Source organism: Trematomus bernacchii, unplaced genomic scaffold (assembly GCF_902827165.1).
Source record: "Trematomus bernacchii unplaced genomic scaffold, fTreBer1.1, whole genome shotgun sequence".
NCBI lineage: Eukaryota > Metazoa > Chordata > Actinopteri > Perciformes > Nototheniidae > Trematomus > Trematomus bernacchii.
The window spans coordinates 2,778,280-2,795,580 of record NW_022987821.1 but is presented as its reverse complement, the minus strand read 5'-3'; the positions used below and the strand labels follow the sequence as shown (position 1 = coordinate 2,795,580).

Sequence of the window (17,301 nt, the reverse complement as noted above, 5' to 3'; positions counted from 1 at the left end):
AATCAGAGTCAATGGTTCCAACGAATAAACTGATGCATGTGTTTTTGTGCATGTCAATGGTCTGCAATGGCTACAATCCCTGTGTTTCTCTCTCACACACTCCTCCCCCCTGCCTGAGACACCTCCACTGTACTCCTTTGTCTACTTACGGAACAAAGTGACATCACTATGTGACACACGCGCAATTCCGTTGGCTAGCGCTCCAACACATTGTACGTGATAGGCTAAGGGGCGGGACATCTCTAAGTGGTTGACCAATCACAACAGAGCCAGCGAGCTAACCAATCAGAACAGACTGGGCTCTGGTTTCAGACAGAGGGTGAAAAGGCATTATGACCTCTGAGTTTCTAGTTTTTATTTTACATTAAAACAACAATTTAATAAAGTTTACCTAACTAAAAATAACAATTTCGTAAGTACTTTTTCATCATTGGAGGGATTCCCGACCCCCCCCAAAAAATTCTTAAGATTAATGCAACTACAGATGTGGCTGGAGTCTATAAGTCTGAACCGTTTGTGTGTGTGTGTTTGTATGTGTGTGTGTATTTCTTATCAGCATTTGATTCAAAGCTCCATGGCACCGAACCTGGGATCAATGGGCCTAGACCAGCAGACGCAGAGTTTGTGCGAGTGTGTGCTGTATGTCAGTGTGTGTGTGTGTGTGTGTGTGTGTGTGTGTGTGTGTGTGTGTGTGTGTGTGTGAGTGTGTGTGTGTGTGTGTGTGAGGCCAGAGTTATAAGAGTGTGCATCTGTACATCATTGTTTCTCTTGAAATGTGTGTGTGTGCCCATAGTGGAGCCAGTATGTGACCAGATAATGTTGCATATCGGACCAATTGTGGAGACCTCAACCAATACACTCTCAAGTGCATGACAAGACTTATCAGTGTGTGTGTGTGTGTGTGTGTGTGTATGTGTGTGTGTGTGTGTGGTGGTCAATATATTTGATTGTTCCAGTCGCTGTATTAGTGGGAAAACAGCAGCGCAGAATTTATTTGAGGGGCCAGCAGACAAGGAGACATGCTGTCTGTGGCTGCACACACACACACATACACAAACACACACACACAGAGAGACAAACACACATGCATTTCTTTCTGTTGCTGTGGTTTCTTTTTGTTTGCCCTTCATCCTGCATCATATAACTGTCAGTGGTCACAATAGGCACAGAGTCACCTCTCAGTGCTGCAAAAACACGCCGGCTGTTTGTTGCTCTGAGTTATTTTCCTCTTCCTGTGTGAACGGTGTGCACACATCACACTCCATCAGTTGGGCGACGACAGAATTATTATATTATCGCTGATATAGGTGTATGGCAAATGTAAAAAATCATACAGGTTTGACATGGGTTAGCTTCAAGACATACCGCAAAACTCAGGGCACAGAACAGTATCAACAAACTGTGTATAGCTATAAACAATATTTAAAATATTTGAGTTGAACCAAAGTAATGTACAAACCAACAGACGGACATGCAGCTCTATCTTGGCAAGGACATTCTGCCAAAGTACACTTCAATTAGAATCAAGCAAACAAGTGGTGCCAGCAACCAGTCCTGTCTCCACTGGTGTAATACACACTCTCTTATGTCCTGGATTGTTCAAAGTCAGGTTACTTTATGGTGTCCCATGGGAGAACCTTGTTGTATCAAGAACAGATGAAGCAATGACAGAGGGGCTAATGTATGTAGATTGACTATGCTTCCTGTACCCCCTACCGGAATCACAAACACATACTTTTTTTTTTAAAGTCAAAAAAGCCCTCAACACTAACCTTTCACTCTTGGCTTTAACTGTTATTACTCTACTGTTGCTGTCTTATTTCTACGTGATATGTATTTTTTATTTTATAGTTTTACATTAGCGTTTCCAGTATCGTGAGCCTATGTTGCATGTTTTTACTTGTTATTTTAAATTAAATGTGTTTTTTAGGAATGAAATAAAAATAAATAAAGTGAACATCCTGGAAGAGTTTGTTATGGCCCACTATTTAAGCAGCCCTGTGATGCTAACGACATTCAAGCACTGGTCCAAATACACCACAGAAAGACCTGTAAAACAATTAAATGAAAACGATTTATTACAAGGAAAAATAATAATTGATGCCTAGGTTGAGAGGCAGAAACAGCAGCAGTCCCCAGCACTTCCTGCACGTGCACCTCGTCAGGCACCTCTTCAGGCACCTCGTGACAACAACGCAGCACACCTGCGTAAATATGTGCTTATTTCCCTCAAGCTTTCATATTTGTTCATCAGTTTACACTTTTTTTTATGTTCTTCATGGTGAAACTTTATGTTGCTATGTCATTTCCGACCTGTGGGGGTCACTGTAAACCATTCCATGCCGAGGGGAGACACACACATGGCTAAATGGCTGCTAGCAAACACAGCAATACTTCAAAGGTGAGTCAACACACACACACGATCAAATAAATGAGCCACATTACTAAAAACAAGCTAACAAACACACACTGTTTTAATAAAAGTAGATGTAATGTTTGCTGGATAGAGCGTGTGTGTGTGTGTGTGTGTGTGTGTGTGTGTGTGTGTGTGTGTGTGTGTGTGTGTGTGTGTGTGTGTGTGTGTGTGTGTGTGTGTGTGTGTGTGTGTGTGTGTGTGTGTGTGTGTCAAACAGTGTCATTTCTGTTTTAAATTTAAAGCAGCAGCAGTAGGTAGTTGCTATTAAAGCCAACTGTGTTTCCCAACAATTAGCTGGTAGCAGCTCACATTAAAAGCAGATGTTTAAATGGCTAACAACTGGATGTTCCAGTAATACTGAATGTCTCTGCCAGGAAATGCTTAGCAACATTCCCAAACTCCTGCTGACGGACCCTAGCTTTTGGTTTCTCTGTTTGCTGTTTCATTTTGTAAAATGTCATGTGTCATGTCTGCCTTGGTACAGTAGGCCTAAGTCAACTGTCATAGTAGCCTGGAATAAAGCTTTATAGAAGCACAAGACAACAACAGCCTTAAAGGTATTGATAATAAAGTTAAAAAGAAAATTATTAGTTAAGTTTAATATGTCAAACTAAATTATGTTGTTCAATAAAATGTTTAGTTATTAGAGAATATACTCATTATATTTACTTCCCACTACAAAAGTATATGATCTTCTCCATAATAGAGTCAAGAATTAAACAACAAATACTAAATATTAGGTACACCAGTTTATTATTATATATTTATCTAATTTTTTATATAAAATACATATGATATGTGTTTTTTGTATTTCCTCTGCTGCACACAGGGATAAGTTTAGGAGAAAAAAAATCTGATTTTTCAGTTTATTCACAAAAGTGTTCGAACCATACAGTACAGTGATATCTCCAGCAATGAAGTCTGGGAAATGTAGGCAATCAGATACTGACAATAAAATCGAATAAACGCAACTCTGTTAACACAGACATAACAGTGTACATGGAGTATAGGTATTGGTCAATGTCTTTTGCATGTAAACATGATTAAAATGCACACACACTTTTCATTTTGGCCTTTTAAACACCACATTGTTTCTTTGTGTTTGGGTTTGGCCGACATTGTGGCGAGCCGCTCACCACAGACCTCTTGGCAGTCAGACTCTGGCCTCAAAACCTCTTTCAACACTGTGGTCTATCTGTGTGTGCGTGCGTGTGTTTTCCGTCCGTACATCTTCACATACTGTAGGTTCTGCCGGAGCTAAATGACACATTGAGAGCTGTTCGACCTCTCTATTATGGACTTATTTTATTAGACTTATTCTTAATATAGTTTATTTGCATTGAACACAATTTATCTGCACATAGTTCTTTGTGCAAAACATTTTCTTAATATAGTGAAGTTCATGCTGCTGCTCTGGCCAAAGCAACTTATAAAGAGTCTGAATTCAGTCTTATTTTTGTACATCTATTGAGAAAATAACATTATAAGAAAAATACAATTAAATCACATTTGTAGATGTAGGAAATCCGTTTACCTCCTGTGTCCCTGAATTGTGTTTAAATGTCCAATCATTTGACAATCTGATATAGCGGCCACCTGCTGCACTCCTTAGCTCCTCTTACCTGTAATTACACACTGTATAAGAGCGTGTGTGTGTGCATGTGTTGGTGATAATTATGGTGTTCAAGGTAGCGTGGCGGTCTTGTGTCAGAACAAGTCTGCTATTAACGCGCCACTGATCAGGTTGCTGCGCGTGTGTGTATGTGTGTGTTTGCTTGGTAATTAGCTGCAGCGTCATTGATAGCTTTGATGTAAAGAAGCAGGGAGACATGAGGAGAGAGTGGACAGATGCAGGAGGTGTGTCCCCTCAAACACACAGCAAACCAAAGCATCACACAAACACTGCCGGTGTGTGTCCCATTGTTTGACGGACTGTTGTAGCGTGGATGATCATTTCTATATATGACATCACTTTGGGGGCTAATTAGGGTGACCAGGTGCCAACAAGCAACATGTTGGACAAACAGACTAACCCTTCTCATAAAACCATTAGCTTATAAATACAAAATGTGATGTACTTGGGCCAGTGCTTTTGACCGGAGCTAGCTTACTAACAGTTTGTTGACCTGTATGAATGTGAGTGCTGCACAGGGTGGTGAATGTTTGAAAAAAACCTTGGAAAAGTCATACAAAACTCAACCAAAAGTCTCATGCTACACGTTAGATGACTGAGAATGAAGTGTCTCTTGATTTCAACCCATTTACAAGCCCTACTGTACATCTGACTTTATGACCAATGAAACCTATGCATGTAGGAAGGGTTAAATGCAGAGTCTGTGTGTGTGTCCTGTGCATGGAGTGCGATCAAAGGTTTATTCCCTTTTAATCCTTTATTTCTATTAACTTGTATGGAAGTGTCAGCTGCCCTCCTTGATGGCTTACATAGTGCTGATTCTAAATGCATATAAAGATGTATGCATTTAAGTTGTTCCTCTATTTAATAGAACAGTAAAGAAGCAGGGGCAATATTAATACCAACACAGAGTGACATATATACTTTGTTGTGTTAGGATGGACAGCATTCCCTTTATTATATCAGTTTTTTCTGTTACTCTTTTGAGAGTGTGTGTGTGTGTGTGTGTGTGTGTGTGTGTGTGTGTGTGTGTGTGTGTGTGTGTGTGTGTGTGTGTGTGTGTGTGTGTGTGTGTGTGTGTGTGTGTGTGGTGTGTGTGTGTGTGTGTGTGTGTGTGTGTGTGTGTGTGTGTGTGTGTGTGTGTGTGTGTGTGTGTGTGTGTGGTGTGTGTGCCATTAGTCCATTAGAGCCATGGTATCACACACTTTGAATATTCCACGTCAAGTAATCTGCTCGTAATACTGTTAGCTCATTTGGGATGTCGTAATGTCATTAAAGCCATCACATAGACAAACACACACACACACACACACACACACACACACACACACACACACACACACGAAGTGGTAATGTGGTTACTGTAGGCATTAACAACCACATTATACAGTAAGTGTGGCATCCATGTGTTGCTTTTAAATTCACTCATTATGTCATAAACACAAACACACACAGTCGTCATAAACCTGGTCGTTACATCGTAAGCCTTTACACACACACACACACACACACACACACACACACACACACACACACACACACACACACACACACACACACACACACACACACACACACACACACACACACACACAGTGTGTCATTAAAGCATAGCCTTTACAGTTGGTAATAATGTCATAAATGTCAAAAACATAACGTAGAGCAGTCGTCAGCCAGTCGTCAGCCAGTCGTCAGCAGCGTTAGTCCTCGTTACTGCAGGAGGGCCACATGTGCCCGCCCCTCTCAGAGCTGTATACCCATCATGCTCCTGGTTCCTCGGGGGGCTGTTGATTAGCCAGAGGATGTAAAGAGGAAATGTCCTATTTGGTTAGCCCAACAGGCAACTTTCAGGGTCTACTTTCACAAGAGGATGGAGCTGCCTGTATTATCATTAGCACAGAATGGAGACATTTGAACATGGACACTGCATTTATTTGTATTTCATATACTGTATGGGAGAAATCTTGCTATCCTGTTTATATTCCCCCTCGAATAACGTTTTATTAAACCAAATGGTCTGTGTTTTCTCTTCTCCTGTCCTTCCTGTACTCTGCTTCCTCACTTTTAACTGAGTTAAGGTGAACTTTGCGGACTAAAACTTTACTCAAAAGTGCTATGGCAGAAAAAAAACAAAAAATTACCAAATAAACAAACAAACAAACTAAACCTTTAACACACACACAGAAATGCACTCCTGAAATCCACATGGGACCAATTATCACATTTACCATGCTCTGTTTGCCAACCCCCGATGTGTACACTGACAGAGAGAGAGGGGGAGAGAGAGAGAGAGATGCTCACACACTCACCCTCTCATTAGCCTTAGATGGCTGTGTGTGTGTGTGTGTGTGTGTGTGTGTGTGTGTGTGTGTGTGTGTGTGTGTGTGTGTGTGTGTGTGTGTGTGTGTGTGTGTGTGTGTGTGTGTGTGTGTGTGTGTGTGTGTGTGGGTGTGTGTGTGTGTGTGTGTGGTGTGTGTGTGTGTGTGTGTGTGTGTGTGTGTGTGTGTGTGTGTGTGTGTGTGTGTGTGTGTCCATTTAAAGGAAAACATGACATCATCCAGAAAGCTTTTATTAAACCATCACAGAGCTTTGCTATTGATCATCATGTACATCAAATACTCCGATAGCTTTATGTCCACATTCTCTATGTTCATGTGCAGCTGTCCTGCACACCACCAGGTGTGTCTGATGGAAACACTGCTTCACTTGCATCATCCTGGTGTGTGTTCAGGAGGAGGTATTTTACTGGAAGAATCCGGCTACTCCTGCTGAATCATCAAAATGGAGGCGATGGAATCTCCTTCACATCTCTCTGTGAGACACACACACACACACACACACACACACACACACTCACACATGTTGTATATGTCCCATGAGTGGTCATAAGAGGTCTTACTGGTCCTTTATGGGCAGTGTTGCTCAGACGATGCATCATCATTGACATCTGTTAGACTGACACACACACACACACACACACACACACACACACACACACACACACACACACACACACACACACACACACACACACACACACACACACACGCACACAATGCTAAATGCTACCCTCTCACATGACATCATCAGAGCTCAATGGAAAAAAAGCATTGTGTGAGTATAGTACTTCTGTTTCTCAAATCTGGATTTAATATGATGGTTCACATTTAATATAGACCACCATAGTCATTAAATATTACAATTTCCTCTATTGGAATAAACCAAGACATTAAGTTTTGGTGCCTGAGTTCAAACTGTCAAAGTTCACCTTAGTGATACAAGTGGACAGCTGTTGTGTGTGTGGGTCGGTGTGTTTTGGTGTGTGTGTAGGAGGGTGACTAACTGTGCTTCAGTATTTTCTCACACTGCTCAGACAGACGGACTACCAGGAACATCTCCGTTTGAACTTTTTTCCCAGAATTCCTCCTCGACTCCCTTTGAGTCCATGGGATGTCTGAAGCATTCATCACATTGTCTCTGATGATGATGAGTATCACTGACTTCGTACAAATATAATGTCAGAAAAAATAATTCCGAGGTGTTGGCGAGGGAAAGAAGGTCCCCATGTGGATGTCATTAGATGTACTTTAATGGTAAAGCCCCTGTTTGATTTTTGATTTTTAAAAGGAGAGTGAAATAGTTGTATATGATTTGCATTTCATCTTAGGGCTAAGGATAGCACAAGTCATGTATCTTTCTGGCTTTAAAGGCTGCATAAAAGAAAAGGGATGTATTTTTCTGAATTCACTAATAAGTGACAGCGTAAGATTATAGAGGACAGTGTGTCTCAATGTGAGGCCTTGTGGGTAATTCAGTCAGCCATTGGACAGCATCCAGTGTGTCTGCTTCTGTTTGTTGTTTGATTCAAAGGCCACTTGAACTGTTGTATTTTAGCAGCTGGTAAGAACACACACAGCGACGTGCCCACACACACACACACACACACACACACACACACACACACACACACACACACACAGCGATGTGTACACACACACACACACACACACACACACACACACACACACACACACGTAAGCAGGGTCTGACCTGGTGGGGTTTGATGTCGTGGGAGCTCCGTGGGGTGTAGAAGGGGAGGAGGGTCAGGGAAAGAGCTGGAAGAGAAGGGATGAAAAAAGAGTAGGACGAGAGAGCAGATACTACTCTTTGTTTCATCACTGCTTCTTCTGGGGACCAACATCAGGGATTTATTTTCTGTAACACGTCATAAAATGATGTCATAGAACAAATCGTGAAAATCTCCTAAGCTAGTGTTAACCACATACACATTTCAGGCTTCTGACAGAAACACAAAAAACCGTTGACTTGGGACAGGAAGTGGTAACATGCTGACTCATTTCCGGGTTTTAGGATTCACCCCTCTATCCACAGTTAGTTACTGTAACTGTTGAGAATAATGCTATGTTCTCTCTCTCTTCAGATTTTGCCCCCCGTAGCGGTGTCTGACCCCGGTGTGACCCAGGAAGCTGCAGCTGGAGGTCATGTTGTGTCTGGGAGGGGTCAGGGGTCAGCGGGTGAGCTGCCTCCCACTGAGCTCTCCCAGGACAGACAGTAGGACATCTACCGACCTGATTCCCAACCCAGTCCTCAACTACCCTCCGTCCTGAGAAACGTAAGCTTTTTTCTAGACACTGTGCATCAGTAACAAACAAATATTTAACATAATGTGTTTTTGCTTTCAGCTGAGCTTAGCACTAAACAGGAAGTGTATTGGCTCTTCTTCAGATGGGTGTCAGAAACCCATATGGGTGTGGGTTAGGGTTAGTGTGTGTGTGAGGGGGTTGGGTGAGGTGGCTTTGTTGCGGTTAGGGAGGGGTAGAAGTGTGTCAGTGCAGGTGTTGGGGTGTAAGGAGGCGTATATTTGAGGGTCAAGTTGCATGTGTTTGTGTGTGCGTGTGTGTGTCTCAAAAGGCTGATTACATATAGTTAACCAGCAGGTGTTTGACCACACACATATACATTACAATTAAAATGTATTTAACAAGGTTTTCTTTCAGACTTAAGACTCCTGAAGCTGTATACCCCTGTTTGCAAAGGCTAAACCTTAGCCTAATGGCACAGTCCAATTAACCAGGCTTATCTACATAGGAAGGTGTTGACCAGCAGCTCAGCCTTTTACCAGAAGCAAGGTGCAGAGGAGTCTTCACAGGGCTCCTTTAAGTGTCTGCACTCATAGCTTGTACATTTTAAAGTGATAAATATGACAGCAGCTCTCTCTGATGTTTCTTTTTATCAACTGTCTTGGAGCCACAGAATACATTATACAACATGTCAAGTCAGTGGAATTCCCCTTTAAGTATTGTTACTCACATGCATCCTGTATTAAAAGCAACGCGGTGATCAGTTCTACGCAATATAAAACAGCAATGGATACACTTCTCTCCTTAACTAACCTTCAAAATGCTCCTACACACACACATACACACACACTAGTGGTCACAGTGGTCTGACAGTCTGACCTGCTGTGAGGCTTGGTGAAGTAAAGGTGACTCACTCCCTCTGTCTAACCCCGCTACAAACACACAGACCACAAACGCACATATGGGCGCTCACAAACACACACCACAACGCCCTCTCCCTCCGTTTCGCTTGCCCTAACCACAGCTACTTCCTCGGTGAGGACTGTTGGCTGAGGGGGGCAGGTGGTTAGTTTGATTACACACTCACACACAAGCACACAACAAAGCCACAATGCCAGATTAATAGAAGAGAAAGACTCTTCGGCGACTTTGAATGTCAAAAAGCTCATCAACAAGGGGATCTGGAGAACCACATACTCAACGCTGAGAGAGAGAGAGGAAGATGGTGACAGAGAGGAAGAGCGGAAGCAGAGCTGCAAACACGTCCACGGACAGAGAAGACACCATGTAGAGAAAGGTACACAGAATGAGTTTTGTGGATTATTCTGCATCTGAGTGGACGACTGGGAAAACCAAGGAGCTTTTTCAACCACCTCTTTCTCAGGAGCGGGACACCTCAGCTGGGGTAAGAGTGCCTCTCTACTATTCAAGTCTTTCTGTTTGTATCTCAGGGTTTTAACATTAGAAGACAAATAAGCATTAAGGGGGAAATCATCTGTGTTCATTGCTATGTAAATCATTTTTAAACTTCTTCAAATTTGACCAGGATGGAGCTGATGCATGTTGAGTTTTTACACATCTCGAAAGACGTTTCCAGTTTTAGTTTCGTCTTGGCAGGAAACACAGCTCCATCGACCTCACTTTGTCATCATTTCTGCACGAAACTAAAACATAGCTGCACTTGAGGAGAATATACCCAAAGTGCTTGCTTGATACTCCGTTCTTCTGACCTCCATGCCTGTGCACGTGAAACATAGGAAGGCAGAACAGACATGCTCATCATTTCTTGTTGCGCACGCTTTTCTTTAGTTTAAAAAAAAAAAATGCAGTTACTGTAGATTACATATTGTTTGTTTAACATCCATTAACTTGGCAACAGATGTTTTTTTTTATCTGCAAGCTTGTCTGTTTGATTTAGCATACAATTAAACACCCTACTATTCAAAACTCAAAATGTTCTTATTAACCGTAGCGCCAAATGTTAGTTATCATTCTCTGTAATTTAATTTAAACATCGCTAGTGTTCAGTACCAGTTTACTTCCAAGAGGCAGTTAACCAGCTGGGGGTAGTTAGGTCTGGCTCAGGCTTACCTTGGACCAGCCCTTAGTTTTGCTGCTACAGGCTCAGAAGGCCTTAAACAGAGCTCCTTCCATAAATGAATAGAACTAACTCAGCATCTGTGTTCACATAATCATTTTTGTCATGTAGATTGCCTATTGCAGTGCAGTGAGTTGTTGTGAGCAAGACTTCCTGTAACTGGTGTAGATCAGCGAGGGTTACATGTTCCCTTTCACATACTTGCACGCCCACATAGATGTGGTTTGCGGTTTAGAGATTGGCCATGAATGTTGATGCTGCAGCTCGTTGGAGGATCTCCTATTGACCTTTCATTTTCTGTTTGTATTTGTGATTTTTCTTATTCAGATGAAAAAAGGTGGAGTCTGAAAAACATCTGAAGAGTAATCCTTTCATGGCATCCAACAGTGTCTTTGGGTCATTGTCGTCAGCTTTGATTATAGGTAAGTGTTTTTTTTTTTAGCTAACGTACAGAAAGGTATACTGTCTATTTAGGGCCAGATTACATTGCACTTTACTATGTGTGTGAGATTGTGTGTGCCAAAGAGTGAGGTAGTCATGTTTGCATTGTGTTATAGTTGGGTTGACTTTGATAGTGCTGGACTCTGGTTCTCGTGGTGGTCGAGCAGGGAGCACTTTACGTTGTAGCCAATATTTTATTGATCCATTTAGGACTTTTAATAAATCAGGTCTGCAGGCATTGTCAGTTGTTGGTGGATGCATTTACAGAATTCAGTGTGAGCATATTCAACTGGAGGCTTTAAACAAAGCTTGGGTTTGTAAAGTATTTCCATTGGTTTTGTTAGGGGAAAAAGTAAATGCATTGTACTGAGAAGTGACAAAATCAAGTCAAACATCACATGTGGTTAAACCATCTGAATCTCTGTGGTTCTCAACTCTGATTGGTTTCCACCTCCTACAATCCTATTGGTTGTTTCTGAGTGGCTATGGCCTCACTCAACTCTCCTCCAATTTGCACTTCCACACGTACTACTAACAAATCTACTGAATGCACGTTGCCTCTTTATCTCTCTTCTTGTATACGTGTGTGTGTGTGTGTGTGTGTGTGTTACTGTAGTTGTTCCCCCGTTGAGATGATCTGCTCTGACTACAGTAATTTAAAGTTTTTCAGCTTTACTGTTAGTTTTCATATTTCTAAATGTACAAAAATGGTTACTGAATTGATCACAATAAAACATCCACACACTGTTATAGGCCAAAAATATCTGTCAAACCTGTAAAAAAAAAAATTAAACAACATTTTTGTTGTATTTTTGTATGTGTAGAAAATCCTCTGAGCCTGAATCTGTTGTGAATCAAAGCTGTGTACTGAACTTCAACTAATCTGTAGATTAGAAGAGATTTAAACTGAATTCGGAATCCAGAATAAATAAATATAATTCAATTAAATAAATAAAAAAATAAAAAATTAAATGGTAATATTACAATAAAAATACTGCTTGTTGTTACTTTTAAAAATATATATTAAAAACATTTTAATCTTTAAAATAACAACAATAGTCTGCATTTTTACTTTTCTCCATCAATGTAATTTATTTGACACACTTCATATTTCCTCCGTCCCTCCTTTCCCGCTCCATAAATTTCATATTTTTGGCTGAAAACGCTCCGCCACTCCAACTTGTTTTTGTAAATGTCCACCCGCTTGTTGTATTAGCATTGTTCCCTTCTCTCTGTTCATATATCAAACTGCTCCGGAGCTGTTTTTCTGTTCTCCGGAGTCCTTTTTTCTTTAATTTACGCCTCTCGTTACGTGTGAACCCATCGTGTTGCGTGCCACTCTCCACTTGTGCACATTGTTGGCCCGTGGTGTGCGCCTGTGCAGATTCTGGTTATCTGGACGCTGCACCTGCACACAGAGACAGCAGCTCAGCGTTATCAGGAGACGGCAAAGAGAGGCAGAGGAAACTCCACAGGTCTGCCTCTGCTGATTTTACAAGAGATGATGCTGACTCTCAGTGTGCAGCCACAGAGCACTTATACAACCTCACAAACACTAATATATGAGCTTTCTGACATTCATCAGTGTCAAAGCGCAGTAAATAAGAGCGGTGCAGTCACTAACAGGCTCCAGGGTCAATACTGCTGCAACTAGCTATGTTCTTCATTATTTAGGATATAAAAGTGACTAACAGTTCCAAAGTAATGTTGTCAAATCCCATGTTCTGTAGGACTAAAACGTATAATAATTAGAAGAAGAAGAAATTGATAATAAGAAGAAATTGATAGTCATATAAATATCTGTACAATTATATTATTCCATTCATATAAAATGTAATTTCATGTTTCTTATTTTCACAATAAGAGGGTTTGTGAAATGTTCACACGGAGGCTGTTTCACTCTTTCAAAATGTCTGTTGGCTGTGTCTGTGTCTGTGTGTGTGTGTGTGTGTTTTGTAACAGTCAGAGAAGATAGTGAAGGAAGAAGGAAGCAGAGAGGATGTGTGTGAACGAGCAACCGTTAGAAAGACAAGGCCTCGCATTCAACTCTCACACACACACACACACACACACACACACACACACACACACACACACACACACACACACACACACACATGGTGTCGCGGTTAACTTGCAGGAAGTAAATCTACAGTGCATTTTAGTGGGTTGTTCACAAGCAGACGTTGATACACAAAGTTTGTGATTAACTGTAATATGATAGAGGAACCGTTCTAAACAAATATTTGTCCATGCACAATTTGAATGTAGACATGTAACCAAATGACCAGAGAGAGAGAGAGAGGATCAGTGTGTGTGGTGCCCAGTTTTGCATTTAGAGAGTATTGGTTAACCATGCTGGTAAACCACACACACCCACATTCACACACACAAAACTACAGCATGACGGGAGCTAAATATGTTCCACTTCTGCAGATTTACCACATTTCTGATTGGCTCTGATAATCTTTGGGTTCCTTTGGATATGGTGCCCAAAAAAAATTGGATCCATGCATGTTGACTCGGTGTGTGTGTGTGTCTTTTTGGTCATTTGTCCAGCTGTGATCTCTGACTTATTTTGAAGCCTGGGAATAAGCATAGCATGCCTTTTTATATATACATGTTCTCCCTTATTACACACACACAGACACAGAAACACACACACACGCACACACACACAGTGGCTCCCATGTGGCGTCCTGGCCTCACATCACACAGATGGGCTCTGCTGTTTGATCTCCGCACCGCCCCCTGCTAAAAATGTTGACACTCACTTTTATTGTAGATTAGCACATATTCCATATAAACAGACAGAAACAGTGTGTTGGGGACTATTTTAAGCGGCGGATTAATCCACATTTGGTAGTGTAGAGAGTGTATGTGGCCGCAGGACGGTGTGTGTTTGAGCAGAAATAAAGTGTGTGTGTTCATGTTAATTGTGGCCCATTGTTGATTTTTTTACACACAGGGAAAAGATTGAATGAAGTTAAATCTACTACAATAACTGCAGATCAGTTTAATAGGGTCTACTTGTCTCCATCCCTCCTGTATGTGTGTGTCCATGTCACATGCAACACTGCATTCTCTGGGTAAGAGTTTAGCGTTCCTTTTCGAGCCTGTTTCCCTCCTCCACTTCTCCGCCATCAGCTGCAGCAGGAAGACGGGGCTCCCATAAAGATCCTTTCATTTCCTCTCCTCTTTTTCATCTCTCCTTCCTTCCGACCGCCCTCCTTAATCACTTCAATGTTGTAATATCAAAGAGTTCTGGATAGCGTCTGCACTGGTGTTTGGTGAGATTTGACTGATAGTTTCACACATAGATATTTCTTTGAAGAAGGGGATAGATTTCATTACAGAGATCTAAATATTGTTTCAAATGCTGCCGATTTGAGTTTGAACCAAACACCAATGAGAGTTCCTCAATGAATACCCCACTTGGCGATAAACCTCATTCTGATTCAGTTTTTTCGTGTGCGTGTGTGCATGCATGTGAGTTGTGAGGGGTACCACCAGCTAGGCCACAGAACCATAATAATGGTAAAGCTGAACCATACCACAGTGTGCTCCCAATCCGAGCACACCAGTCAATGCCATGTCCAATGTGTGTGTGTGTTTGTGTGAGTGGTTGTGTGTTACAAGTGTTGGTCAGTGGTTAGCCTTGCAGTTGGGTTTTGTTACAGGGAAAAACATTGACAGTTTTTCTTGCGCTTTTACAATAAACATAATATGTTAGCATTGTTGGTTTTAAAAATGGCGTCACCAATCTCTATTTTCAGCCGCCCTCTTTGCTTCGCTACAGTTCCCCGCTGATTTTAACCTCTCCCGAAGTTTCGAGAAACCGCCAACAGCGAACAGCCATCGCACGATCGATGGAGCCTCTGATCATCCACAGCTTTTCCAATGTTTCCTCCAAACCGCACTGCCTCGCCCTCAGCCTTAATGGGCGAGACGGCGGGTGCGTGTCTGTAAAGTCTGGTGGGACCGGGTCCTGTGTGAGTCGAGGCGAGGTCCCTTCAGTCCTGTGGTTAACGAAGAAGCCATGCAAAGAGTCTCCTCACCCTTTTCTCACTCCTCCTCACCCCCTTTCTTCCTTCCATCCCCATTTGTCGCCACATTGTGGTTAACAAGTGAATGCAAAGTGTTGTCGTTATGTGTGTGTATGTGTGGCTCGTACCCATTAGCGCCCTTCTATTCTCTATTCTAAATTCCGCCCAACGACTACGCCTTCTGATTTATTCATTGGCTCGTTTGGGACTCCTGTGTGTCCCCGTGTGGTCGGCTGCAGTGAGTCTGATTGGCTGGTTCCTTCCACTTTGGTGATCTATTTCTGTTTTCCAGAACCTTCGAGCTAACTTGGCATGCAAATGTGCACTCGCATAAACACACACACACACACCCTACAAAAAGCATAACGTAGCCAAAGCCTGAGGGGTGTGAATGGATGATTAGTTGATTGTAAGTCTGCTTCTCTAACTGTCACAAATGATCTCGGCCATGGAAACACTCATTGATTTTTTTGGGCTGTCTTGAGTGACTGGCATATTGAAGTGTATGTAGCTACAGTGTGTGGCTTTTAATAATGAACATTGTCTTGATAAACCTGAGCCAGAGACACACCGCTAAAGTCAAAGTAAGAATGTTCCTAGACAAAGACCAGAATATCCATGAAGTTATTCCCTTTAGCATTAGCCCTTTGTTTAGTGATAGCTAGTGTTTGCACACTGAGCTAAGATGGCTAACATGGTAAATATGCTTATTATAACCATGGACAGTAACCATTTAGCTCAAAGCACCACTGTCTCCAAGTAGCTGCTAGCTTGGCTGAAACCTGAGCCTTTTGGAAAGTTAAACAGCTGTGTGTGATAAAACAAAATGGAGCTTTAGGCCTCCCGCACTGGATGGATGAACTGTTCTGACATCACATAAGATAAGATAAACCTTTGTTCATCTCTGTAGGGTAATTCCTCACATGTGCTACAGTTTTAGTTTCTCTTAGAGGACCGGCCCATCTGTTTCTGTTGGCTTTTGAACGTCACAGATATTATAAGTCGCACTTTATTTACTGTCTGTGTCAATCCTCCAGCAGAGTTTTGGACATTTGTATCAGTCCACACAACCTGCATCAGTGTGAGGCGTGCGTCATTCAGCTCTTCAGGAATGGATACTGATGGGACCTCCTTACAGTAAAGCTTTCTGATCAGTCGTGAGGTCCATATTCACTGTCCAGCCCCAAGTGTGTGCATGTATGTTAGTGTGTGTGTGCGTGTGTGTGTGTGCTTGCCTGTCTGTGAGTTAAAAGTTTCTGCTCTAATACACCTGCTCAGCCATTCAAACTGCACTAAACACAGCCTGAGGCACTTCTGTCTTCCTCTCTCCATCTCTTTCTGTCATGCTGTCTCCCTGCCTCAGAAACACTGTCTCACTCTGCTCTGTCTATTTCCATTTCGACATTTCTACGATGAAAGAATGAACATTTAACTAACTTTGACTGTGTGCATGATTGAATAGGTATCCCCCCCCCCCCCTCTCTGTCTCTTTCTTTCTCTTTCCCTCTGTTTCTACCTTTCTCTCTTCCTCTCTCCCTCTGTCTGTCTCTCCTGCATTTCTTGTGTCAGAAAATCAATTTTTAGTTTAGCAAGAATAAGCCCATCTTCTCTCATCGTAGAGGCCGGTTGAATAATTCAACACACACACATGCACACATTTTTTTTCACTTCAGGGAATCTTCACTTAGAAAATGATTAAGACATTATTGGACCTCATAGGTCTACCAACAATTATACCTCTTTCCCAGTATAATCTTTTCTTGAAGAGGCTCAGTAACAGCTGGCCAAGTTAGTAATACATATGTTTATGTATTCTTGACTATTTGTAGTGTACAAAAAAGCATTTAAGAAAAAAAAATATATACCACTGCTCTTGATTCAAGGACTTTTAATGGTTTATCAACTATGGAAGCATAGTTTGCAGTAAAGACTGTCACTGATTGGTCAAACCCTAGACTGTTTTTACAGATGGTCCATACTTCCTTGAAATGTAGAAAAGTGACGCCAAAATGTCCTGAATGCAGGCACTGCCATTTTGCACTTTTGACATGATTTCGAGCCAGAAT

The 17,301-nt window shown here is 41.8% G+C and overlaps 1 protein-coding gene across 3 annotated transcripts in view; it reads left to right on the top strand.

Annotated features, from left to right (window-relative positions):
- The first annotated feature begins 8,886 nt into the window (after positions 1-8,886).
- runx1 (RUNX family transcription factor 1) overlaps positions 8,887-17,301 on the top strand; it is a 29,239-nt gene continuing 20,824 nt past the window's right edge. The window contains exons 1-2 of one of the 3 annotated variants that reach the window (XM_034151137.1): positions 8,887-10,055; positions 11,076-11,170. In XM_034151137.1, coding sequence (XP_034007028.1) covers positions 11,122-11,170 — 49 coding nt within the window. In that variant the 5' untranslated portion in view covers positions 8,887-10,055; positions 11,076-11,121. Of the gene's footprint in view, positions 10,056-11,075; positions 11,171-17,301 lie in introns of those variants that run through there. The other 2 variants (XM_034151135.1, XM_034151136.1) reach the window with 2 other exon arrangements.